We start from the raw sequence: 26,467 nt of genomic DNA on the forward strand, positions 1-26,467 counted from the left end.
GAGATTTCAGGGGCGCCTGGGTGGCTCAGTCGGTTGAGCGTCTGACTTCAGCTCAGGTCATGATCTTATGGTTCATGAATTCGAGCCCCGCGTCAGGCTCACTGCTGTCAGCCTGTCAGTGCAGAGTCCACCACAAATCCTCTGTCCCCCTCTCTCTCTGCCCCTACCCCACTTACGCTCTCTCTCAAAAAATAAATAAAACATTTAAAAAAACAGGAGGAGATTTCAGATGAACAATGCTGTACAGGCTTTATGCCAATTCCCAGAAAGAATAAGGAGCATAGATGAGTGGAAGGAAATAGATGGGATCAGAGCATAGGATGTGGGAAGATCAAGGCAGACCCTGAATGCCAGGCTAAAGTATAGGCAAAGAGAGACCTCAAATACCTCAGAGAGTAAATGCTGTGGTCAAAGGCCAGCTTCAGAAAGATGAGTCTGGGGCAGTGAATAGGACGCGCTAGATCTGAGAAGATAACCAGGGTCCCACCATCACCCAGATACAAGGTTCAGATGGTGAACACCCCAAGGACAAGAGGGGAGGGTGCAAGGGGGAACTACAGGATTTAGAGGGAGAAGAAGAGGGGGGAGTCCAAAATGGACTCCAAGGAGACTTCTAGCCCTTTCTTTCTGAATTGGTCCCCCCCCCCCCGCCCCCCATCAGCTTCTCCTGATTCATTCTTTTGGAAGACCCTGGCCCAGGAACCTCAGGGGGCATAAGGTCCTAGGAGGCAGCTGGGCCTTGAGGCCACCGGGTTCCAGGGTCAGGAAGCCCTCCATCCCACCCCCACCCCCAGCTGGTCTCTCTCCCTGCACTGTCCGGAAGAGCTCTAGTCCTATAGACAGTGTTACCTGCAATCAGGCCCGTCCCCAAATTTAATGCATCCCAGAACATGTTCCCTTTCCTGTGCCCTTCCCCAAATCTAATTGAGTCTCTAAATTCCCGTGGCGCCGACAGGGTTAAAGCCAGCTCATGTCACCGCCCCCGACCCCCCCCCCCCCCCCCCCCCCCCCCCGCCAAACCCCACCTGCCCGCCGCTTCAGCGAATGCCGGAGCCGGAAAGCGCGGGACACGGCGTGGGGGTGGGGTGGGGGAGTGGAGGGGGCCTCACAGCAGCTGATTGACGGGCAGGGCGGTGATTGGCAGCCGCCGAGCAGCAGGGTACCGGGGAGCTGGTGCAGGGGTGGGCTCTGGCGGGCGCCCCACACCCCCAGCCTCGGCCGGGGGCAGGGTTCGTGCCCACCGCCGGCTGCACCCGGATCGCTCCTTCCCTGCCCCGAGCCGGGCAGGCTGGGCGGGGCGGCGCCCTACCCCCCGGACCCCGCGGGCAGGCGAGTGTCTCAGAGGTGACACTCCGGTGCGCGGCTGGCAGGAGCGCGCTCGCCGCCCCTGCTCCGGCTCGGCTCGGGCTCGGGCTCGGGCTCCGGCTCCGGCCGTCCGAGGAGCGCCCCAGCGCGCACGACGCAGTCCCCTGACACCCGCCAAGGGACCCCCGGGGCGCGGGAGGATCCCCGCCGGCCTTCCCCAGGCCCGGCGCCCGGCAAATCGCTGCTCCCGTCGTCTGAGCCCCGGCGTCGGGAGGGACGTGCGGGCCCCAGTGCTCCCCCCACCCCCACCACCAGCCCTGCCCGCATCGCGTCCCCGGGCCCAGGAGGAAGGGAGACTGAACTTTAGCGGGGAAGCCCGAAAGGCCGCAGGAGCCGCGGGAAGAGGACGGCCGCGGGATGGCCGAGGGGCCGGGCGGCGGAGGGCCCCGCGGGGACGGGGCCGGCGGCGGCCGGGCAGCCGAGGAGGAGGTGGTGCGGCGGCGCTGCCGGCGAGGGGAGGAGGCGGAGGTCTCGCAGCCGTGGCCCGAGGGACCCCGGGGCATGGCCGCTGCGCCCCCGGTGGAGGAGCGGTTCCGCCAGATGCACCTACGCAAGCAGGTGTCCTACAGGTAAGGAGAGGGGAGCAGAGGGGAGCGCGACGCTCGGGACCACCCCCCTTTTTGGTCAACGTGTACGGAGCACCCGCTGCTTGCTTGGCGCTGCTCTAGGCCCTGGGGATCAGAAACGACCACCAAGGGGTCTCTGCCCTCCGTGTGCAGGGGGAAGGGGGTGCTTCTGGGAGCCCCTCTCTAGGTGAACCGTCCTACTCATCCGACATGGAATTACTGATGCCAAATGTGGACCGGACACTGTCCCGGGCGCTGAGGAGAGAGATGACCCCTGGCCCTGCTTCTGGGGGAAAGAGGGGCCCCCTATCGGTTAATAGGCCTTACCTGAACTTTCCTGTGGGCTGACTGTGTGCTAGGCACTGGCTTGTGGAAGTGGCTAAGGCATTCCCTGCCACCAGGGCTGAGACCCTGCTGCCTAGAGATGAAGAAGGAATGCCCTCCCAGAGCCCTTTGCCCCAACAAGTCCTTACTGTCATCCCCAGTGGCAGATTGAAACTCGCACTTTCCACGAATCTTCTTAAGTGCCTTCTGCCTGTGAAAGATTCCCAGCCTCCCTGGTCCTGCCCTCTCTGCCCTGGGGGGTTTCCTGGAGGAATCAGCTGCAGTGGGCCCCGGGGACCAGGTTTATGATTTAGGATGGGATGGGGTGAGGGAGGGCTGCCCATCAAACAAGAGTGGGTAAGTTACACAGAGGAGGGGTCTGAGGAGTGGGTGGAGGGAGGGCAAGGGCAGCCCTTCCCTTCCTCTTCCTCTCCCAGACCACAGCCTCAACTTGGACTCGCTGCCCCACTACACCCTCTAGACCAGAGTGACCTCCTTTGGAGGGTCCAGCAGGGACACTGAGGCATCTGCAGTCCTTGAAGCCATCAGCCTGGTTAGAGAGGATAAGTTTCCTGTCTGTTTACAACCCAGGGACTTGAGATGTGTCTCAGGCTGCCCGGCTTCTCCCTGAGGCTTCTGGGAAGATGTTTCATAAAACTGGCCCAACCCCGGGAGCTTGAAGGGCTTGAATAGGTTATGAGGCCATTAGTCCATGAGAGAAGGGGAAGAAACTTCACCAGCATGAAGTGAGATGCTCAGAATAAATAGGAAGTAAGTTGGGTTCACATGGGCTCTACCTTCACTTTCTGGGATATGTAAGGAATCAGGGGTCCACTGGGCTCCATTTCCAGTTCTTCCAGAACACCAGGCTGAGAGGAGGGCATCAACTGTCCCCTGCCTTCTGGTTGCAGATAGAAGAGCCCCTGAACGTCCCCTCGGGGAAGAGAGAGTACCAGGGATTGATGGGGAATGGACATAGAATATAGAACCCTGGAAGAAATATTAGTCTGGGATCCAGAAGCCTGGCTTACATCTCACTTCTGCCGGTAACTTGCTGTATGTCCTTGAGCTAGACAATCTCTCTGTCTCTGAACCTCAGTTCTTCATCTGTAACATAAGGGGATGACCCCAAGATTTTCCCTGGCTCTGGGGCAGGGACAAACAGCATCTGAAGTTGGAAAGGAGGCCAGAATGGGGTTGAGGCTTAGAGGATTGGAAGTAGAGAATAATGAAAGGGCTGAGATGGAAGGTGTGTGCGTGTGCCCCCCTCCTCACCTCCCTACCGAAGCAATTGGCAAAGGCTGGGTTCCCCCAGGGTGGTTCCTGAATGGAGACCCCTCCATAGCCCGAACTTGAGGCCTCTAGTCATGAAGGATGCAGGGTGACAAACTACGGTTCCTTTCTGGCTGTAAAGGAAACCTCCAGGCCACCTATGTGAGGGCTACAGGAGACAGCCCACATGGGTTCCAGCTGTCACCCCTGGACAGATCACGCAAGGCACCTCCTTACACCCTGCAGTTAGTCCAGGAGCCCAAACTTAGGACCAGAGCAGCACAAGGCATCAAGGCAAGAAGAGCCCCCTGGGGAGAGGGCAGAAGAAGGTCTGGAAAAGCACATGTCCCTTATACCCTTCTGGCTTTTCCCAGGCTGGAGGCTTCCCTCCAATAGTCTCCTGAGCCCAACCCTGAGTGTTTAGGACTTTCTCAAGCATATGGGAGATACTTTTCCTCAAGCCCCCAACTGAGGGGAACCCCAGTGGAATGAGCTGTGTTTCTGGCTAAGCCCTCCCGTGTGGCCTGCGGAACGGGCCTCCAGTTCTGCATGGCCTGATGACTTCCTTGTACAGGTTGTTGGGGGCTGACAAGAGCTCAGGCCCACAGTGGCCTTTTCCACATCCTCCGCCTGCCAGAGTTCCATGCGGCTCTGGCTCGCAGATAAACCTCCCACCCCGCTGTGAGGAGTTGCTAAGAAAAGCAGTTGAAAGCCCTTCACGGAGAGAAAAGGCTTTTAGACAGAAATGCGGGGGTAAAAAAAATCTGAGGGCGAGGGGTGGAAACGGAAGCGGGATTGAGGCCTGGCTGTCTCTGACGTAAATGAGGACGGGGGGCTTTCAGGAGGACGCTAGAAGCTTTTAGGGATGTGATGGCTTCTGGGAAAAGGGTTCCCACAGCCCCCTGGTGGGCTGGACGCAGCGCCGGCAGCTGCTTTCGGTGGATGGAGAGATGGCAGGTCTGTGCCAGTAGTAACTCTTGGTGGGCAAGGGAAGTGGGGGGACAGCTTCTATCTACATCTGGGCTTGAGGAAAAGTATCCATACACTTGAGCAAGTCCTAAGCATCCAGGGTTGGACTCAAGAGACCACTGGGGGGCAGCCTCCAGCCTGGAAAAGCCAGAGGGGTACAAGGGACTTGGGTTTGGTCTGAAAGGGTCAGAAGATGCACAGCTTGGACCTCTGGAGCTAAGCCCAGTGGTTCCCAAACCAGATCACCTGGGCATCTCTTTTTAAATCATCTCTAAAGCCCTATCCCTGGAGATCCTGCTATATAAGTAGGAGCATCTCAACTTTAAAAACCCCTCCCAGGTGATTCTGGGGGTGAAGCAGGTTTAGAAACCTGTGAAGAAGCCGAAGAAGAGAGGTAACATGTGAGCCGAATCACGGGGGTGTGGCTGGCAAGGGGCTCCCCTGTGCTGGGCGCTCTTGTGGCCCCAACAGGACTGGGAAGGAGGACCAGTACCTCTGTCTATAGTTCTGGCCCTGGGCCAGGTACTGTATGAGATGGAGGTGTGGGACACGGTCCTTTCCCTCGCCAAAAGTATGATTTGTTACAAGGCCAAACAGTAAATATCTTAGGCTTTGCAAGCCATACAGTCTCTGTCACTCTGCTCTGCCATTGTAGCACCAAAGTGGCCACAGACAACTTGAAAACGCATGAGCATGGCTGCATTCCAGTGAAACTTTATTTATAGACCCTGAACTTTAAATTTCATATCATTTCCACTGTCACAAATATTATTCTTTTGCTTTTTTTCCAACCGTTTAAAATTGTAAAAACCCTTCTTAGCTCACAGCCATCCAAAAACAGGCAGCAGGCCGGATATGGCCCATTGGCCATGGTTTGCCAATCCCTGATCCAATAGATAGATGGGATGGGACGGTAGGCACTGAGAATTGACCTGGACACTGGGCAAGAGGGCACATGCATTGCACCAATAGAGGCACTGCGGTGCACATGTATGCAGTCTTTGGGGTCAGAGAGACTTGGGTTCGAATGCCAGCCGGGCCCTTCCTAGCTGGGCAAGTCACTTTTACCTCTGACCCTGTTTCCTCACATGGAAAACACGAACAATAATACCCACACAGGAGAATGGCTGGGAAGATTAAAGAAGATAAGAGATGTACAAGTTAGAAGACCTTTGGGCCTCTATAGCTGGACCTCTGGGGGAGGGGGGTGTCCAGGAAGGCCCCTGAAGGAGGTTGACCCTGAGTGATGGTTGGGTAATGAGACCTGGGAGTGGTGGAGTTTCCCGGAGACTAAGCAAGAACTGAGCACGATGCCTGTCCCAGACTACAGTCCTCCCCCGACCCCCTCCGTCCCCAGAGAAGGGTGGGGTGGGGAGGAAGCGACTGGAGGCGCCAACTGGCAGGGAAGGGTGCCCCTCCTGTGGGCATGGGGCTGCGGGTACACAGCTCCTTGAGGGAGGGCCACCTGATCCAACTCTCCCTGCTGCTATTTACCAGCAGCTAAAAATAACCCTGGAGTGACAGGGGAGATGGGGCCGATTTGTAATTTAAATAGCAACAGAATAAAGCAAGGAGCTGCAAGAGATCACATTCTGTCCTGAATTAAAAATGCAAAAACCGGGGGCAGAGAGCTGAGCTGGAGCTGGAGGAGGGGGTCCGCTGACAGAGGGAGCTGGAAGCGGGGAGTCTATCCATTTTCCTTCCTTTGGGAAGGGCAGGGACAAGGCCCAGCCTGGAGATCCTTCCTCCTCTCAGGGACCTGAGACTCTTGCTGACTAGTGAGTCAAAGGCCAAGGAGGGCAGTGCTTAGAGGTGGGGCCAGGCACAGTGCAGGGATTGGGATCCCAGAGAGAGGGGCTTATCCGGTCCTGTTTTGGCACATAGCATTTGGGACATACCCCCAGCAGCTCATGCCCCCTACCCCCACACCAGGGGAGCACAAGCCATTTGGGCACTTTGGAGGGAAGCTGGGAGGACCAGTTTGAGCACAGCCATTTGAACAGGTGCTTCTCTGGTGTGCTGCTGAAAATGTAGCCCAAGGGCCAGGCATCAGGACGCCTGGGTCAGAGTCTCATTGTTGCTTCAATTTGTACAATTTCAGAACAGAGCATTCAGAGAGGCCCCTCAAGGTCCAGGTCCCAAGGACAAGGGTTAGCAAAGGCTATGAAAGGCTTCTCCTCAAGGATATATGAAGTGGGTAGGGAAGGCATTAGGACTAGATTTGGCTTCTGATGAGCTCTACTGTGTTTGACCAGTGTTCTTGGCCTAGAGATATTTGCAGAAGGAAAACAAAGCAGGATTCACGGAGTAGGTGGGGGCTTGAAGGCTACTGGACAGTTCACCCCAAAGCCCTTTTTACTCTGTCAGCCTTCCAAGGGCCTGGGCTTTCATCTTTAGGGACTTTTTTCTTTTGGCTCTAAGTGCATCTATCTCCAGGAGGGGGTGATAGGACTGGAGGCATGAGGACTGAAGGGTGCTTCTGCAATCAGGGCTTATGACCCAACACACGGGGGTAGGAGGTTTGAAGGGCAGGAAGTCTGCTGATCCTGCCCTGGGGGCTTGGCTACAGTAGGGGTGGGAGGGAGCTCCTTAGGGCAGATCCAGCTGACCCAGAATAATGGAAGAACCACCCAAGCTCCTCTCACCTCCAGCCTGGGGACCTGGGGTGTGCCAAAGGACAACTTCCGAGAGAGATGGTAGTTTGAGGACCACCCTTGACTGCAGAGCGCCAGTCCTATACCCACAGCTCTCTTGCCCCAGGGGGAGAGGAAGCCAGCCCCTCCTCCAGATTTCTTCCTGCACACCGCTTTCATGAGCCTGCCCAGAAGGGGTCTAATCAAAGTTCCATCTGTCACTAGCCAGCGGCAACCTGCAGCCCCACTCAGGTACATCAGTCTCCTCTGTGGGGGCAGAGGCCCAGCACCTGGGCAGAGGCCAGGGAGCAGTAGGTATTTTGGGCTCTGGGCTGCTCCCGAGGCCCTCAGCAGGTACCTGGACAATAGGCTTAGCTGCTGAGGAGGGATTTAGATTCAAAAAATTCCCTGTGCCTCACCACAGCCACTAGTGCAAACAGGAAGCCCGTCTCCCTCCCTCTGCTCAGCTTCCTCTCCTCACTTCCACGGGAAGTTACTGAGCACACATACTGTGCACCCAGCACCGACCTAGGAGCAGCACAGGGTCCAAGAATTTTGCAAGGAGACAAGACTGACGTGCACAGAAGGTCGCATGACATAGGAATGTTCTTGGGAACAGAAGTGAGTGTCAGAGATAAATCAGTGGGGTGGGAATGCTGGCCCTGGGTCAGCATTCGAGACTTAGGTGTTTATAAAATATTTGTCGTATGAATGGATAAGTAAAAACCTGGAGGTTGGGAAGGAGATTCAAATGAAATGAATCAGAGCAGATGAGATTTTAGAAATCATCTGGTCCAACCTAGAGATGTTAATTGACTCACCCAGAGTCACACAGCAAGGGCTGGAGTTTGAACCAGTGGATTCTGTGTCTGGGGCTCTTTTCACCTTCCCGCTTGTGCTTCTTGGGCTTGGGTTTTGAAGGATGGAGATTTTGATTGGTCAAGCATTATGGGCAGACAGGGCAAGGAGAGCACCATAGGCAGAATGGATTGGCAAGGGTGAGGGTGGCATGTTAAAAGAAGTGTGAAAAAAAGAGAGAAGCAATGTTTATTGAGCACCTACTGGGAGGCAGGCACCAGCGTGGTGTGAGCTGAGAGAAAGTCTCCACAGGGAAAGCCTGGACAAAGAGGCAAAAAAGGAAGGAACCAGAGCATAAGGAGCCTCGAAGGTCAGGCCAAGGAGGCTGGCTTGGCTGGTTTTGAGAGCAGAGGCTGTCCAGATCGTGGGTTGAGCATTTCGTGCCCTGGTACATTTCTTTTCCCCAGCTCCCAGTTGCTCATCCAGGCCACTGAAAGTAGAACACCTCACCCTCTGGGGCCTCAACAAAGCCCAGAATAATTTTCTTACCCAGATTCCTCTTCCTGTGTGTATCTGGGTGGATTCTGAGGGGTCCCCAGCTCCCCAGTGCTGGCACATGTTGTCCTAGCAACTGCCAAGGGCATCCTCCCCAGCACCGTGCACCTGTCCCTTCCAGCCTCGTCCTCTCCAGCCCTCCTGGGAAGTATTGAGCTTGGAGGAGCACAAGTCCAAGGGGATCCTGGTCTCCCAGTCAGGATTGCTGTGCCTCTCAGAGCCTCCAGCCTGTCCTGCTTCCCCTCAAGAGTCACATTTCCTGCTCTCTGCTGTTCCAGGTCTGCCAGAAGCCTCAGACTAAAAACAAGCCCAGCCCCATTTCCTCTGTTTAACTGCTTGAGCTACTTGCAAAATCCCTGGGAGAGGAGGACATGACATGGCCCTGCAACAGCCTTCTTCTAGAATAGGCCTTGACCTGGCTGGCAGTGTCTCTGATGGGCCACAGCATACAGGACCTGCCTTGAGGGATTCCGAGATGATGGGTTCGAGGGAGAACTGCTGGAAAAAGGGGGTGCCAAGCCTCAGGGTAATCATCCGGCTATGTCTCAACCCCAGAGAGGCAATGGGATGTCTTATTTAAGGATACAGACTCTGGGGTGAGCTTCTTAATTCTACCACTTACCAGCTGGATGACCTTGGACAGATGAGCTTGGTAGCTCTGTGCCTTGGTTTCCCCATCTGTAACAGGAGGAAAATAACAGGGGGATAAGTTTGGTACAAGGGTTCAGAGGTTTCTGGCACAGAAATGTCCAAGAAATATTAGCTATTATTTTATCAATGCTGAGTATTAATTATTCATGATATGGCATGATTTATTAAATAAATATTTATTGAGAAATATGTTCCAGTCATGAGGTCACTGCAGCACCAGATGGAGGTTTCCCAGAGCTGGGATGGCGTTGTGTGCATTCCTGTGTCTTCAAGTTCTGTAGCGTAAATAGTGATTGAACTGAACTGAACTGACACCCTTTCTGTCCTCGAGAAATTTACAGCCTTTGTGGGGTAACAAACACATAGAAAGCTCAAGAACAGTGTGATTAAAGAGCAGTGTGATTAAAGAGTGTGATAGAGCAGTGTGATTAAATAATGCTTGAGGAAGAGACGATTTCCATCCCAGAACCAACTTTAACGATAAAAAGTAAGTGTATTCCTTACTATTCATTTACTAAATCTTCCCGATGGCCTCAAAGTCCAGCAGGCCTGGTTGCTATCCTCGGACACATCAAGTACATTCCTTACTCCGGGCCTTTGCTGTTTCTGTTCCTTCCACCCAGAATGCTGTTCTCCCAGATAGTCACGTCATCTGCTCTCTTGATTCATTTAGGTCTGTTCTCAAATGTCACCTCCTCAGAGAGGCCTTCCCTGATTTCCTACTTAAGTAGGAGACCAAACTCTTTCCTCATCAAATTCTTTCCCCTTCACTTTGGCTTCTTTTTTCTATATAGCACACCCAACATTATGTCATGTATTATTTGTTTCCTACGTGTCTTCCCCACTAGAATCTAAGCTCTGTGAGGTTAGAAGCCTGTTTCCTGGCTCACTGCTATATGGTCTGATATAGTGCTCGATGCGTAGAAGATACTCAATAAATATTCACTGAGTGAATTAATTTGTAAACCCTTTACCTCTTATTTAATCCTCACCAAGCTCCATGAGCCCAGTTATTACTATTGCCCCCCTTCCATCTTACAGATGAGAACACTGAGGCCCAGAGAAGCTCCGAGATATATATTCATCAGTTTTTCTGTTTCTATCCCACCTTACTCCAGAAAGGATTTAACGTGACTCAGAGAAGTAGCCCTCTCTGATCTGATTCAGTAAATGACAGGAACGGACCATGAGCCCACATCTTCTGACTCTGTTCTGGTTATTTTTCTCACTCCACCGCTGTCCCGTGTGCCCACCCCCGGTCTGATGCTGACAGAGGTGTTAAGGAGAGAGAGGTGTGTAGGGGCTAGGCACTGCCCGCCATGTAGCCTCATAGTTGTGATGAAGAGATCTTAGCAGGACCAAATGGTGACGATCCTAGAGGCTGAATGGAGAGGAAGGCCAGACTGAGGTTGAGGTTCGGGTTCCAGCCCAGGCAAGCCAGGCGGCTGAGTGGCAGCCTCTGACTCCGGCTGTCTCCTGGCAGCTGGGCTGGGCTTGTCCTCACCTGCCTGCCTCTTGCCCTCCCATGCAGCCTCTCTTCCCAGCCATTCTCCTGCCCCAGTCAGCGGAAGGCGCCTACAAGGCCTGTGGTCCTCTTCTGGGGCAGCCCGCTGGCCTCTCGCAGGCCCCCCCCCCCCCCATCAGGAAGTGCCGAAAGAGGAAGAGAGTCGCCGGGCAGGATGAGCGTACTGGGGGCTGGCCACAGAACCGGGGGAGGCTGCGATGAGGCCACAGCTCTGGGCCCCGCGGAGGCGCTGGGGACAGAAGAAGGGGAACGGCCGGGGGCACTGAGGCAGATGTGGCGCTACCGTTCCTGGGACGTGCCACAGATCCCAGCAGAGGCCCCCCAAACACAGTAGGTACTCGAGGTGGCCCGGGAATGGGCATAGCAATGTCTGGCCCTCTCTGAGTCCTTTATCTGGGGGGGGGAGGTTGGTGGCAAAAGTGAGGTTACCCGCCCGTTGTCCAGCGGCTCTGCAGAGGCTCAGCAAAGGGCAAAGGGTTCTTGACAGGGTGAGGGGAGTTCTGATGTTTGAATTGCTGGGAGGCAGTGTGGTGGGAGGCTAAGAGTTGAGCGAGCTAGTAACAGGAGGATCTGGGAAGCACAGCCCCCACAGGAATGTGGCGTTGGGTGTTGTAACGCTGTGTGCAAACTCCGTGGGGTCTTCAGCTGCCTCCGGTCTGACACTGTCAGAGCTTGGGGTCAGAACCATTGGGAAACATCCTCAGAGGGAACCATACACCCCAGGAGGACAGTGTCAGACCCATTTGGGGATTTCACTGCCCTCCTCCTGGCCACCCTGGCACCTGTGCTGGCTGGAGGGCTGGTACCCCCACCTCCCTGGTCACACTTTCTCCGGGCCTACAGGAACCTTGAAGGACACTGGAAGAAGGTTCTGAGCTTCTGGGCACTGGTTGTTTCTCAAAACCACAGGTTTGCCCCGAGCATTGGTTGTATGTGGCTGGTTAAGGCTGGAAAATGGGCTGCCAGAACCCCAGAGAAGAGGGTGAAAGTGAAGGTGACACAGGATGTGGCTTTGCAAAAGGAGTGCTAGCAGAAACAGCGGGCAACTGATGTGGGCATCGGGGTGACACAGTTTGGGAGGAAGAGGACCGTGTTCTCCGGGTTCCCGGCCTCCCCTTGTCAGCCCTGTGGGGACTGTCAGAAGCTGCCCCAGCCATTGATTCCCAAGCACGTGTGCTGGTTGTGCCACCCCGGTTGACTGGTCTGGTTCCAACTGCTTTCCTCGTCTCTATAGGGGGACAACCTCTGTTGCCTTTGGGGGTGTGTTTGCAAGGCATATTTCTGGGTGAGTGATGTGTGTATAAGAGGGATGTGGCAACGTGTAACTGTTGTCCTAGGGGGTATTCGTGAGTAGGAGAAAGATGTGTACGTCCTCTGTGGGTGTGTATGTTGGTGAATGAGAGTGTGGTCCTTGTGTGTATGTATGTATGAGTGTGTAAGACGTGTGCAGGTGACTCCTGTAGTGTCAGAGATCTACAGGATCCACTGGGTATTGTGTCGGGAGAACACTGTGTTAGGAGTGTGTGAAAGGGTTGGAAACAACTGTGAATAGCTGAGGAGAGATTAACTTGTATGAAAAACGTGTATGTTCTTTGCTGGTGTGTGCCAGGGTCACGAAGTGACTTTGGTCCTTGGTATATATATCTGAGTGTGAGGGGCTGGGGTGGGAAGTGTTAGCTTAAGTAATGAGTGAGCCTAAGTGTGTGTGAGAGGCGTGTTTGTTCTGTGTATGGGGAGCACTGTGTGACTTCTGTTCCTGGGGGGTGTGATTTGGGAGAACCAAGGGGGTAAGTGTGGAGACGGTATGAGTGGTTGTGAGTGGGGGTGCAAAAGAGGCGTCTATACCGGTGTGGCTGGGGGGGGGGGTGATAGCTGCCCTCGCGAGTGTTCACTTGTGACTATGTAGGTTGTTCGGGGAGGGGCTAGGGGAGGAAAAGATCGTGTGCGTCTGGCTGCGCTCAGCGCGGGCGTGTCAGGCCAGAGGAGATAATGTGGGATCCAGGCGGACCAGCCCGGGGATGGGGAGGCGGGGCCCCCGTGCCCCCGTGCCCCCGCCCCTTCCTGGCCCCGCCCCCTCCTGGCCCCGCCCCCACCGGGCCTCCGAGGCATGTTGCGGCGCGGCCGGTGGCCGGCAGAGGGCGCCGCGAGCCGGTGCCGCCGCGCAGCCGAGGGGGCGTGCTCGGCGACGGGCAGGCAGCGGCCCGGCCAGCTATGCGGGGTCCTGCGGCCGCGGCTGGCGGCACTTCCTGGAGCCGCGGCGGCCGCTTCCCGGGCACCTGGGCGTGGGGCGCGGGGGCGCGCGGCGCGGGGCGGGCGGAACGAGGGCGCGCCATGGCCGCGGCAGGCGGCGCGGAGCCGGCGTGCTGAGCCCCGGCCGCCCGCCCGGCATGGGCGTCTCCCGCGGGCCCGCCGCCGGCCGGGGCTAGGGCCGGATGGAGCCGCGGGACGGCAGCCCCGAGGCCCGGAGCAGCGACTCGGAGTCGGCCTCCGCCTCGTCCAGCGGCTCCGAGCGCGACGCCGGTCCCGAGCCGGACAAGGCGCCACGGCGCCTCAACAAGCGGCGCTTCCCAGGGCTGCGGCTCTTCGGGCACAGGTGAGCGCGGCGGCGGCGGCGGCGGGGTGGGCACCGCGGTAGCGGGCGGATACCGCTCCTGGCACCGGGAGGCGTCCCTCGGCCGTCTCGGGACTGACACCGAGTGGAGGTCTCCCCCGGGCACCGGCGGTACGGGCTGCCTTGGGTTGGCTCCGCGTCGGGGTCATCCCTCAGCGTCCCGGCACTGGCACCGCACGGAGGTCTTTCCCAGGCACCGGCAGCTTAGCGTGCCTCCTCTGTGGTACCGAGGCAGGGTCAGCTTCCAACTTGCCTGCAGGGAGAGAGAAGCACCTAAGCCCCTTGGCACCAGCAGGTAGGGCCCTCATGGCCGGCCGCTCACCCCTTCTTGGCACTGAGAGAACAGGGCCCCCTCTGAGCCTCCTGGCCACAGTGAGGTGGGGGTCACGCCATCACCCTCCACCCCTCCGCCCCCCGGGCCTCGGTGGGGCTGTTTGCCTACCATCACTGCATGACATCTGCAGAACATGGCCTCTGTTGATAACTGTCACAACACATGGCTGTCCCAGAGCACTGGTTACTGAGCTAATTGCTCATCACTTTAAGCCTCTCCTTGGGATTGGGGGGTGCCTGGCCACCTGTGTTCTATATTGCTCTGAGTTGGTGGAGAGACTCCAGTCTCTACCTCTGCTAGGCAGTAGGCATCTCTCCCCCTACCCGCTTCCAGCCCTTGCTGGGAAAGGGATGGGGTGGGCTGCAGTCTGGAACGTGTGCTGGCTGTTCAAGCCCCAGCCTGCCCCCTCCACCGGCACACCAAATGTCATCAGCAAAGCCTGGGACAGGGCTTTGACCAGGACTCTGGTGAGGAGCTGGGAAGGGGTGTGGAAAGATTGAGTGCAGGCAGCTCATGGCATGTGTACCAGTGTTGGCTTGGAGCCGCTTCCAGCCATGCAGCCCTGGTGTAAGGTGAGGGAAGGTGGGGCCCCATGAGTATCCCACCTGGCTCCCTGGGCTTTTTCTTAACTGACTCCTGCCCTTCTCCAGTGGCTGGGGAACTTGCAGCCAATTAGCTAAGGACCCCAGAGCCAACTCAGGCTGAACTCTGATCACTTGGAGCCTGCCCAAGGCCTCCCTCTCACTTTTCTTTGGTTGCCCAGGCTTCAAGGCATTCAGCACAACCCCCTCTCTGAGCTTTGCCCTGATCCTTCCCGGGGTAGACTTTACCCACCAATAATGTGGACACTTTTCTCCTATTGTGCGGGTTGGCGTCCCTGTAATGTTGACCTATGCCCTCTGCCAGCCTTACCCTGGCCAGGGCCCTGTTCTTTGTATCTGTGTCACCAAGCACACCCAGAGATCAGGATTCTCACACTGGCAGATGGAGCTCTGTGGGCTCTTGTGAAGCCACACAGGCTTCAATGTCATATAAAACAGGGCAGGGAGCAAGGCTTTCCGTACCTCTGTTTTGTCACCCACAGCCCTGCAAGATGGAGCAGTTTACACCCAGCTCTGCAGGATGTAGTCTCCAGTTTTCGCAGGCTCCGGAGGGGGAGGGAGGGGCTCCACCAGAGGCTTCCTGTCCCTGCCCACAGGGTACCAAGCGTTGAGTTCTTGTGACCTGTGGCTGTGCCGGTTCTGAAGGGCACAGGTTTGTGCATGTAGAGGTGAACTTCGGGCCCATTCAGGAGGAAGAACAAGAAGCGAGAAAATCAACAAATACTTTACATAATTCTCTAACATAAGCAGAACAGGTGTTATTTTTCCATTTTTATAGATGAGGAAAAACACGGGCTTAAGGAGATAAGTAGTTTGCCTAGAGTCACATAGCAAGTAAGAGGCAGAGATAGAGTTGTAACTCTAGTCCAGAACCCTTTCTCTATACCAGGTTCCTGAACAAAACATCACAATGACCTAGGGAGATTTAGGAAATTCAGATTCCTAGATCTTATCCTTAGCACGCCTGACTCATCAGGTCTGGAGGTTGGGCCTGGGTGTTTTTTAAAGCTTCCCAAGTGTTTCTAATGTGCTACCAAGTTTGAGAATCACAGTATTACATCACTCTGGGGATGGTAAGTGATCTGATAGGCTGCTTAATAAGAAGGAAATCAAACAGCACCTCTGGAAGCATGTAAGGAGTGTCTCTGCATAGTAGCACTGTGCTGGGGGCACTGGGGCATTCAGAAATTAATGTATTTGGAAAACCAAGTAGAGTCAGGGAGAGGGCAGTGGAGGAAAAGACCTCCCTGATGGTCCTGGGAACTCCCGAGAATCCGATGCCCACTGAGGCTGACCCCCACGCCTTGCTTTGATTGGAGGGAGGGGGGCAAACATTTGGAATAGTGCACTTGCCTTGGGCACTGCCCCTTTAATGTTTTTTTATTTGGTCCAGCCACGTTCGCTGGTTGCCCATCTCAGGTAAAGGTCCCGGTGCCCCAGCTGAAGCCAGCGTCCCCGTCTTTTCCCTAGGCTCCGTGCTCATCCTTAACCAGGCTCTCGTGCTTCTCACTGGGTTTCCGCCCTCTGCATTCACCCTATCTGTTCCCCTTCCATCCAGTCCACACCTTAGAGCTTGGGGCTGAGGGACCTGCTAAGTGAATTGTCAGTGGCTAGAAGGGAGGACCGAGGATAACAGATTGCTGGTGACTGCTAAAGCTGGGTTGGGAATTCTGCATTCGGATCTTGGCTCAGTGGTTGAGTTCTATAATCGGCGCTCTGCTGTGGGCTTGGGAGGGGTAGTGGTGGTATATGGGCCGCGTGTTCATCATTCCTGATCTGGTCAGGTACAACGGTCTCTGAATGACAGCCTCTTTTGCATCTTCCTTAAAGAGGCTTGTCCTTGAAGTCCATCTCAGACCCCTACAACTGGCTTCACCCTCTTGAAACCTGGGGAGCAGTAAGAGTCCCTTCTCTTTCAGCGCAGTAAGACAAAAAGCTAGGCCATGATCCTCCCAAGCTCCATCCCACCTTGTGGGTCCTTGCTGGGAACCATCAGCCCCTCCTGGAAGAGGAGGTTATAGGCCCTGCCCAAATCCCAGGGCATATGGGTTTTCTTCCCTCTGTTCTTACCCTTCAGATCCTATTGGCCTAAGGGCGGGGGGGGGGGGGGTCGGTCAGAAGTGAGAGGGAAGGTGACTCTGTCTCCTCCTCATGGCCCACCTGGAGAGAGGACTCACTTATCCTCTGGCTCGGTCCCAGCAGCCTGACCCAGGGCAGGTCACGCAGCTTGTGGATTAACTGGTTTTGCACCCCAGGGGCATCAGAAATTACCTGGCACTTCACACACCTAGACGTAAAGGAGCCTGGGCCTACAGAGCCCCTGGGAGCCTGATCATTGGCTCTGCCAATGTCATTCGTTCCCAGAGGGCAGGAAACGCACCTGTGGAACAAGTTTGAAACAATAGGTCCCATTCAGAGGTGATGCCGCATGGTCCGGAAGTCCAGACTGGTAGAGGGTGCCCATTGGGGTGCCTGAGCTGGAGTTTGGGTTGATTTTGCAGTGGTTGGGGAGGCACATGTTGAGGGATGCCTCATGCAGAGGCGAGAACCCCTGTCTGTGGCACCAGGATATCTGGGAGCAAAGGAACCTCTTTGAGTTGTTTGTCTTAGGCTGATGCTGGGAGTGGCCCAGGTGTCCAGAGGACCAGGTGCAAGCTAGGGTCCCTGGGTTCCTACCAGTTTGAGAAGAAAAAGGGACCCCAATGGCTGAGCTGTGTATCAGTTCACCCCATTCTGCCCACCCACCATGCAACATTGTGTGCCATTGTGGATCCATCTGAGGTTGGGAACCAGGATAGGACTCTCACAGTCTTCCTCCGCTGCCACACACCCACCAGAGTCTCTCTGGCTTACAGGTCGGGGGAAGGGTTGGGCGACTCTTGTCATTTTGTCTCCTGCCATACTCCCAAAAGGTCAAATCTCAGGATACAGAGCCACCCAGCTGGCAAAAGAGAACAGGAGAGTGTGTGTCCTCCCAGGCAAGGACAGAGAAAGGACTGAGTGACCCTAGTCAAAGAAAGCCTAAGTCCTGGGCAGCTGGAGGTAGGGGAAAAAGAATCAGACTCTCCTCAGCTTCCTGGAGACCTCTCCAGAATTCACCAGTCATCCCCCAAGCAGAGGAGGAAGTGAGTGGGCATATTGGCCCTGAGGCTTGGCCTGTGCTGGGCTCTAGGTGAAGCAGGGGTTGGGTCCCTATATCCCTACGAAGGCAAGAGAGAATTTTAAGGTCCAGAAGCTGATGGGCAACTTGTCCTTGCAGTATTTCTGTAGCGACACAGGGGGGCGACAGCTACCATTGTGGAGAGGGTGGTGGGAGGGGAGATTCTCCTTCCAGCTAGTCCACTTGTACCAAACACCTGCTTTGGGTGGACCCACGGATACCTCCTACTGGCGAGTTACCTGCCACTCTGGCTGCCCGGGCCGAGCCAATCAGAATGAGGCAGAGGGCAGGCTAGGCGGGAGCTTTCACATCACCTGGCCCAACCCTCCCTCTCCCTAAAGATTGAGGCCTGGTGATGTGGCCTTGACTGGGCCAGAGTCTCACAGATAGCTAGGGGTTACCTGGGACTCCAACACTGGTCCCCTAACCCCTGTATCATGTCAATTTGTACCACAGCTCAGGACCCCACAGTCTTCCTTGCTTTCTGAGGAATCCTCATCTGGTGCCTTCCGACCTGCCCTCCTCCCTTCCCCCTCTGCCTCTCCTTCTGGAGGCTGCCACTGCCACCTGAGCAGTTCTGTACGTCAGCATGGGAGGCAGTGTAGATGAGAAGAGGGAGCACCTGCCTCTAGGCTCACCAGCTCTCCTCGTTCCTGGGCGAGATTAGTGGGTGCACCTCTGGGTGCTACCAAGCACTCATTTCTTGCTCCCCAGAACTGCTTCCTCAGTTTCCTTTGTGGAGCCCCTGATACCCTTAGGTATCAGAACTGCCTCCATAGTTCTCAACATGGGACCCGCCTGGCATTCTAGTCACAGGTATGAGCCTTGGAAGGCAGTTCTGAGTGGGAAGAGTGGACAGAGCAGTGACCAGATGCCCTTGAGGAGCAGTCTGTCATCGATCTTTGTTTTTTGCCCCCTTCCTCAGTTGAGACACCAGGGACTTGGTTAGGTGATGGAGAGCAGGCTTGAGTGAGGTCCAGGGCTCTGTGGCTGAGGGAGAAGAGGGGGAAGCTGAGGACAGGAGCACTCCCACCCTCCCCTCCCCTCCCCTCCCCTCCCCTGCATCCAGGTGAGTGATGCACCAACTCATCTTCGGCAGAGTTAACAGACGCCCGAAGCCTGTAAATCTATCCGGTTCGTGTAATCCTTGCAACACTCTTGTGGTTGGCTTTATTCCCATTTTACAGATCAGAAACAAAGGCTCAGAGAGGTCAGAGGCCTGGCCCGGTATCACACAGCTCCCGCTGGATCTTTTCACAACATAGGCCACCCTACCTACTAGCACTCTTTTCTTCTGTTTGATTTTCCCGTCTCCAAACTGGTAGAGCCTATAAAGGGGTTTGAGCGCTCTGTAAGATTAAGAAATTTTTGTCTGGTATGGGAGTGGAGTGAGACCCATGAGATGTTCTTCTCCTAGACCCCAAGGGAGAACTGCCACCAGGACCCTAGCTTCAAGGCTGGGTGGGAGGATCCTTGGTAATGGGACTATGGGAGTATGAGGGAGAATGGGTTGTAAAAGCAGATTGTCATGTGCTTCCTGGCTGGGTGTGGAGTGGAGGGGCAAGTCTGTGATCTTTTATCTTGCTTTCAAAATGCAGGTTGCAGAAGACTCGAGACATTTTCAAAGGAACCCTTGATATTGCCCTGAGGTCACTGGGTGGCCTGTGGCCTGTGGCCTGGGGAGAGGTGCTAGGGAAGAGAGCACAGTGCACTGGGTCTCATTTGTACTCAGCATCTCACGGTGAGAGGTCTGAAGAGAGAAGGGCCCCAGAGCCCTCTCCCTCCCTTTCAGAGACCTCCTCCCCCTTGCGCCTGGCACAGTGCCAGTCCAGAGCTCCCACGTAGAGGCCTCTCCCCTGCCAGGGCTGAGCCCGATCACAGCACATGCCAAAATAGCTGTCTGGGAGCCTGGGCCTGCACCACCCACGCCCCGGCATCAGCATCTCGCGGGTTAACAGCTTGCCTGGCTCTCCGCCCCCCCTTCCCCAGCTTGCTGACATTTTACTAAGGCGGGGGTGGTTGTGAAAGGGAGCAAGCTGGTTCCTGCTCCCCAGCCCACACAGACACCCCACTGACACAACCTGCCACCCGCTCACCCTCCTCTGGAAGACATCCTCTGGGGGGAGACCTTCCGGCCCCACAGACATGGGGTTCCTACCATGAGACAGTGAAAAGGACACAGCTGGGGTTCCATGCCACTGTTGAGACCCATACATGGAAGACCCAGGGTGACCTGAGAGAGCTGTCTTTTTGTTAGAAATTATTTTAAAACTCGGGGCACCCAGAGGGCTCAGTCGGTTAAGCATCCGAGTCTTGATTTTGGCTCAGGTTACAATCTCATGGTTCGTGGGTTCGAGCCCCGTGTCAGGCTCTGTGCTGGCAGTGTGGAGCCTGCTTGGGGTTCTCTGTCTCCTCTCTCTCTGCCCCTCCCCTGCTCACTCTTTCTCTCCCCCAAAAATAGATAAACATGAGAAAAAATTTATTCTAGGGGCACCTGGGTGGCTCAGTTGGTTAAGTGTCTGACTTTGGCTGAGGTCATGATCTCACAGTTCATGGGTTTGAGCCCCACATTGGGCTCTGTGCTGACAGCTCAGCCCAGAGCCTGCTTTGGATTCTGTGTCTCCCTCTCTGTATGCCCCTCCTCTGCTCACACTCTGTCTCTTTCTCTCTCTCAAAATTAAATAAACATTAAAAATTGTTTTTAATTTATTCTATTAAGAAATTATTTTAAAATCTTTTAAAAAGTACAAATTATTTTATAATTAGAAAAGGGGCACCTGGGTGGCTCAGTCAGTTAAGCATCTGACTCTTGGTTTCAGCTCGGGTCATGATCTCATGGTCGTGAGTTCAAGCCCTGCATTGGGCTCAGTGCTGTCAGTGAGCAGCCTACTTGGGATATTCATTCTCTCTTTCTCTCTCTCTCCCTCCTTCCCTCCATCCCCCCTCTCTCTCCCCCCTCTCCCCCTCCCTCCCTCCCTCCCTCCCTCCCTCTCCCTCTCTCTCTCTCTCTCTCTCTCTCTCTCAAAATAAATTTTTTAAAAAGTACACAAAATAGCATAGCACCTACCACTTAGTTTGGTGAAATCTTATCACTGTGCCATGTTTACTTTAGATAGAGATGGGAGCCCCATGTCTCCCTCCTCAGAGGAAACCACAATCCTGATTTTTTTTTGATGTTTGTATTCTCGTGTCTTTTAAAAATTTTTCCTGCATAGGCATTTATCCACAGCAACATATAGTACTGTTTTGTGTAGTTTTGCACTTGATTTAAATGGTATGCTGTACATATTCTGAATTTAGGTTTTTCTCTCCAGGTTGTTTTGGAGATTTAACCATTTTGAAACATGAGCTCTGATGAACCCATTTTGATTCCTATATACTATTCCTTTTTGTAACTGTATGGCAAGCTGTTTGCCCGGTACCTTCCTGATGGACATTTAGGTTGTTGGCAGTATTTTTGCCATTGCAAGCAATCCTTCAGAGACTATTCGAGTACACAGCTCCTTGTGTGTTCAGTCTACCAGCGTGTGGTTACAGAGTGGTGTTATCTTCCACTTAGATAGTGGTTGCCAAGTTATGCTCCAAAGTGGTTGTCTTAATTTTTTGGCCTCTGGAGTTATTTCCTTTCTTTAAAGTTTTGGTCAACTGAAAAACTGGTTACAATGAACAAGCTTTCAAGCTCCCATGAGGAAGACAAGGTGCATTTTATCCCCGTTTATCAGATGAGGAAATTGAGGCTCAGACACGGTAAGAGACTTGACTTGAGGTCCTCTAGCTGGTCACATGCAGAACCCCTCTGGACCTTTGAGTCTATAAACCCTCACAAAAGTTCTGTCTCCTGCAACCTCTCAAAGAGATTTTAGACACAGTATCTGCCTCAAAGGCAGGAAAAAACCCCCCTGTGTGGTGCATGGAAGCAGGGCAGGGGGCGAGGGGGTGCTGGGGCTGACAGGTGATTCTGAGATCTTCTAGGGGGCGGAGGAGGGAGCAACACAGACAGAAAGCTCAGAGACGGAGTTAAATTTTGAATGAGGGATAAGGCATAATGCTGCTCTGGCAGATGGGGAATGGGGACCTGCTACAGATATAGGAGAAGGCAACAAGATGGACCAGTCACGAGGGAAGAAGGACTTGGGGGCCAGCGGAGAGACTGGGAGACATATCAGCAATCCCATCTGGGATCAGTTTCAGTGTGTGCCTCTAAGACACAAAAGCTCAGCCCAAACCAGCAACTCCCCCACCCAGTGCTGGCAGGAAGGCCTCAGGAGCTGGCCAGCCTCTGGGTCGCTGTGCCTGAAACCCTTTGCTCTCAGTTTAATCCATGAGACTGAGCCTGGACCATTCACTTTTTCCTCCATTCACTCATCAAACCACGTCCTGCACTTCTAGACCCTGGGGATGCAATTATGAGCAGTTCATGGTCCCAGGAGCTCACAGTTTGGGGGGGTGAGGGGGAAACAGATTTGCAGACTAGTGCTGATGGCCGAGAATAACTGAGGGAGGGCCTGAGCGTGGGAGCTGCTAACCCCCCGGGAGAGGGGGCTGGGAGGAACTTTCCACCAGAGCCCATGTCTGAGCCAACTCTGAAAAGACAAGAGGAAAAAGATGAGAAAGGTCACTAAGCAGAAGAGGGGAGTGGTATTCCAGATAGACTGCTGGGTGCCAAATGCACAGCCACAAAGAGACCTACTAGACGTAGAGAGAGGGATTTCAAGAATGGCCCTAGAGCAGAGTCCGAGTTGGAATCCCAGCTCTGCCACTTACTAGCAGCAGCCTGTTTGACCACAGGCAAGCTATCTCATCTCTTTGTGCCTCGGTTTCCTCACTTGTAAAAAGGAGATAATAATACTGTTCATTTTTATGAAGTTCAATGGGTTTATATTTGTAAAATGCTTAGAACGGTACCTGGCACAGAATGAGTTATGTATCTGTCAAATAAAATGTAAAAAGTACAGGAGAGATGGGGGAGGAGGCTGAGAAGCCATTTGAGTGCCAGGCCCAGGGCTTGCATTTTGCCCAGCTGAGAGGGGAAGGCCAATCAGGAGCAAGTGGACACTCTAGAATGAGCTGTGGTACCTGTGGGAGGACGGCTTGAGGGGGGTGGCCCTCCAGGAATGGATCAGTCATTGATTCCACAGACGTTTCTCCAGAGCTTGCCAGGAGCCCGACCCTGAGACAGGACTTGGGACGTGAAAGAGAGACTGAGGAGCTTTAGCGAGGAGCGAGGAGCTAGAGCCCGAGCCCAGCCCCCAAGCACCTGAGTCATTCCTCTCCCCTCCTTGCCCACCTCCCTCATGTTGGCCAGTCCTGCTGTCCAGCTTTCGTAAGCAAAGCCATGGAGAGCATGGAGTGGGCAGTGGTGCCTAGCCCAGAAAGGGGCCTCGGCTGTCGCTCTTTAGGTCCTCCGGAGGAGGGGAAGGTAGCTGCTGAAAAAAGGCTGTTGCCATCCCGTTGCGCCCAACAAAGAGAAGTGGCCTGGGCCAGCCCGGGCCTTGTGGTCAGGCCTTGGGTGCGGTACCCGAGGCGGAGGAAGCCCTTCTCTTCCCTTATGGCTCTCACCCCTCCCCCACGGAATTCCCTTTTCCTTCCTCCTAAGCTGATCAGGGGTAAACACTGGACTCCCGGCCAGGCACTGTGCTGGGCATGCCCAGAGGCACTAGACCTGGCCCCTGGCCCCCACGAACTTGTGGCCTGGTGGGTGAGAGGAACGAGACATGTGGATTTGAAAGAATTAGGGCTTCCAGGTCCAGTGGCAGCAAAGCCAAATAAGAAGTGTGAAGTTACCAGTGGGAGTAATGAATTCTTGGCTAGGGCAGCTGTGAGCAGGTGGGATTTTGATATAAGGTGGGAAGGGGCCAGCATTCCAGGCAGAAGCTCACAGCAGTGAGCTCGGGCACAGCCAGACTGGGGGACACAGAGTATAGGTTGGCTTGGTTAGAGCCCAAGGGTTTGTGTCAGGGCGTAGGAGGCTGAGTTAGTGCCATACAGCAGAAGCCACATTTGCTAGGCCTGAAGATTTGGAATGCATTCTGAACCAGTGGTTCCCACAGTATGGTCCTGGGGACGCCCTAAACCCTTCCAGAGGATTGGTGAGGTCAAAACTGTTTGCATAATAATACTTTCAGAGCCGCTCTGGTTCATGCCTTTTTCACCCCGTTGATGTTTGTACTGATGGCGCAAAAGCAATGGCAGCGTAAAGTGGCTGGAACTTTGGCACAAACCAAGGCACGGCCCGGACGTGAACTGGAAGCCATTGTATTCTTCACACTCACAACAACAACAAAAAATGCAGTAGGAAGTATTTATTTTATAACACCCAGATCCTTCGGTATACATCTTTAAATATTCCGTGTGAAGAAATGTGAAGTGTACGTTAAGGCACTTTTGCTGCAAACTGGACTACGATGGTTGTCTTGAAAAGCTGTTTTGCGGGGCGCCTGGGTGGCTCAGTCGGTTAAGCGTCCGACTTCAGCTCGGGTCACGATCTCGCGGTCCGTGAGTTCGAGCCCCACGTCGGGCTCTGGGCTGATGGCTCAGAGCCTGGAGCCTGCTTCCGATTCTGTGTCTCCCTCTCTCTCTGCCCCTCCCCCGTTCATGCTCTGTCTCTCTCTGTCTCAAAAATAAATAAAAACGTTAAAAAAAATTTTTTTTAAAAAGCTGTTTTGCTGCTGAGTTGCGAGCTGTACTAGTTACAGTTTTTAAGGAACACCATTATAAGGGCATCCGGGTGGTTCAGGCCGTTAAGTGTCTTGCTTTTGGCTCAGGTCATGATCTCACCGTTTGTTAAGTTCGAGACCCGCATGCAGCAGGCTCCATGCTGGCCGACAGCACAGAGCCTGCTTGGGATTCTCTCTCTCCCTCTGTCTGCCCTTCCCCTGCTCATGCTCCCTTTCTCTTTACTTGACACCTGACCAAAAAACTCTTCAGACTTGGATATTTGACAGACATTTTCTCAAAAATGAATGTAGTGAGCTTTTCACTTCAAAAACATTATCAGGATCTGTTGCTAATGAAAAAATTTGAGCCTTTGGAAAGCAAAAATTAGAAATCTTGTATCCACTGTCTAGAGCCCAACAGCTTCCTAGGACTTTACTGATGAGACCAGTAGTGATGTTAGCAAGTGTGATTTCTTGATTTTGTGTAAGGAAATGTGTCAAAATTTGGAACGTCTGCATAACTCAATAAAATATATTTTCCAGTGCTTCATGTTACAAAATTCAAAATGCAAGCTAGACCAGTGAAAAGTTCATTGATATGGTTTCAGATTCCAATAGCCACTAACCTTTAAGAAACTACCACCTGTCATATTTTGATATAGTAGCAAAGAACATCCATAATTGCCTGAAAAGGCTATTAAAATACTCTTCCCTTTCTAACTACATGTCAGTGTGAGGCAGAATTTTCTTCATACACTCAACCAAAACAACATACCATGACAGATTGACTGCAGAGGCAGATATGAGAATCCAGCTGTCTTCTGTTAAACCAGAAATTAAAGAGATTAGCACAAATTAAAACAGTGCCCCTCTTCTAGCTTTTCCTTTTTTTTTAATAAAAATATGTTGGGGCGGCTTGGTGGCTCAGTCAGTTAGGTGTCCATCTTTGCCTCAGGTCATGATCTCCCAGTTCGTGAGTTCGAGCCCCACGTCGGGCTCTGTGCTGATAGCTTAGAGCTTGGAGCCTGCTTTGGATTCTGTGTCTCCCTCTCTCTCTGCCTCTCACCCACTTGTACTCTGTCTCTCTCTCAAAAATAAATATTAAAAGAAATTAAAAGTATGTTATTTATGTTAACATTACAATGGGTTTATTGTTTTTAGATGAGTTCATATTTTTTAAATTTCTCAGTTTTAATTTCTAATATTGGTAAGTAGTAATAGTTCTAACCCCCATAAACCAAACCTTTTGGGGATCTTCAGTAATTTTTAAGAGTGTAAAGGGGTCCCGGGGCCAGGGAGTTTGAGAGCTGCCACTCTAGATCCTAGAGAAGCCAGGAGTGTAAGCTGGGAGGGGGGTGGCATTCTGGACAGAATGGGTGTGACGTGGGCTGACCTCTCCTGGACACACGCCAGGGCAGTTCTGACAGGCCCCCTCAGCAGGGCTGGGAGATGCAGCATTGAGAGTCCCAGCTCAGCCAATTCTGAGCTTGGGTAGTCACAGGCCTCCAGGAACCTCAGGTGCCCTGTTGGTTTAGCTGGGACAGTAATGCTGCCTATGCAGGAGAATTATAAACCCTCTGCCTGAAAGTGCCTGTGAGAAAGTGCTTTGTAAGTTGTCAAAGACTCAACAGATATTTGTTTTTGTGGTTATTTTGACTGGAGCCAGTGATTAGCTGTCTTTCCCCAGACCCCAGAACACCTGTCCAGGGAGTATGAGAGGACATTAGGTGGCCCAAAGGAAACCTACCCTCCCCCCCACTTCTGTCTTCCCAGATTCTCCAGGAGTCAAGGCAGGCGCTGTGTGTGCTCTACCGAGTGCCAGGTGGAGAGGAGGCTACTGGGCTATTGCTCAGCCTGGCTCTGGGGACTTTGGGAAGAGAAGCCAGGAGGCAGGACTGGTGCATGTGTGCCTGCCCGCCCACAGGCCGCCTGCTTGCTGCAGGGCCTGGAGCGGCCGCTGGGAGAGGAAGTGCAGTTGGTTACCAATCAGGTTATTTTCATAACGGCTGTCTCAGGCTACAAGGGGGAGGGTGACGAGGGGGAGGGGGCAGAGGAGCAGCCACAGCGGCTTGCTCTCCAAACTAGGACTTGCTCAGCCAGAGGCCAGCAGCCTGGAGCTGGAGCCAGAGCCTGGACTCGCCTGCCTACAGGGACCCCAGGCCCCACCCGCTCACCCACCACCCGCCTGCCACCCTGCCTTCCAGATCAGGTCAAAGGGGACTGCCCCCAACCCTTGCCTTCTGCTTCCTCCTTCCTGTATCTGTCTGGGTGGGTCTGGGGAGGAGCAGATCAGGGTCGGCCCTGGCACCACCATTCCTGGATGAGACTCTGAAGCTGATGGAAAAGGAAAGGGAAGGGAAAGGGTAGGCTGGGCTCCTGCCGCCACCAGACCCTGGTGAAGTAAACATTACTGGCCTGCTGGCCTCCTTTACCGTGCAACCCTGGC

At 54.1% G+C, this 26,467-nt stretch overlaps 1 protein-coding gene across 13 annotated transcripts in view; it reads left to right on the forward strand.

Moving 5' to 3' along the window:
• Positions 1–1,707: 1,707 nt before the first annotated feature.
• DGKZ (diacylglycerol kinase zeta) overlaps positions 1,708–26,467 on the forward strand; it is a 42,557-nt gene continuing 17,797 nt past the window's right edge. For 2 of the 13 annotated variants that reach the window (XM_043581097.1, XM_043581103.1), the window contains exon 1: positions 1,708–1,934. In XM_043581097.1, coding sequence (XP_043437032.1) covers positions 1,723–1,934 — 212 coding nt within the window. In that variant the 5' untranslated portion in view covers positions 1,708–1,722. Of the gene's footprint in view, positions 1,935–10,697; positions 10,989–12,917; positions 13,252–26,067; positions 26,231–26,467 lie in introns of those variants that run through there. The other 11 variants (XM_043581098.1, XM_043581109.1, XM_043581092.1 and 8 more) reach the window with 9 other exon arrangements.

This window comes from Prionailurus bengalensis, chromosome D1 (genome assembly GCF_016509475.1).
Source record: "Prionailurus bengalensis isolate Pbe53 chromosome D1, Fcat_Pben_1.1_paternal_pri, whole genome shotgun sequence".
Taxonomy (NCBI): Eukaryota; Metazoa; Chordata; class Mammalia; order Carnivora; family Felidae; genus Prionailurus; species Prionailurus bengalensis.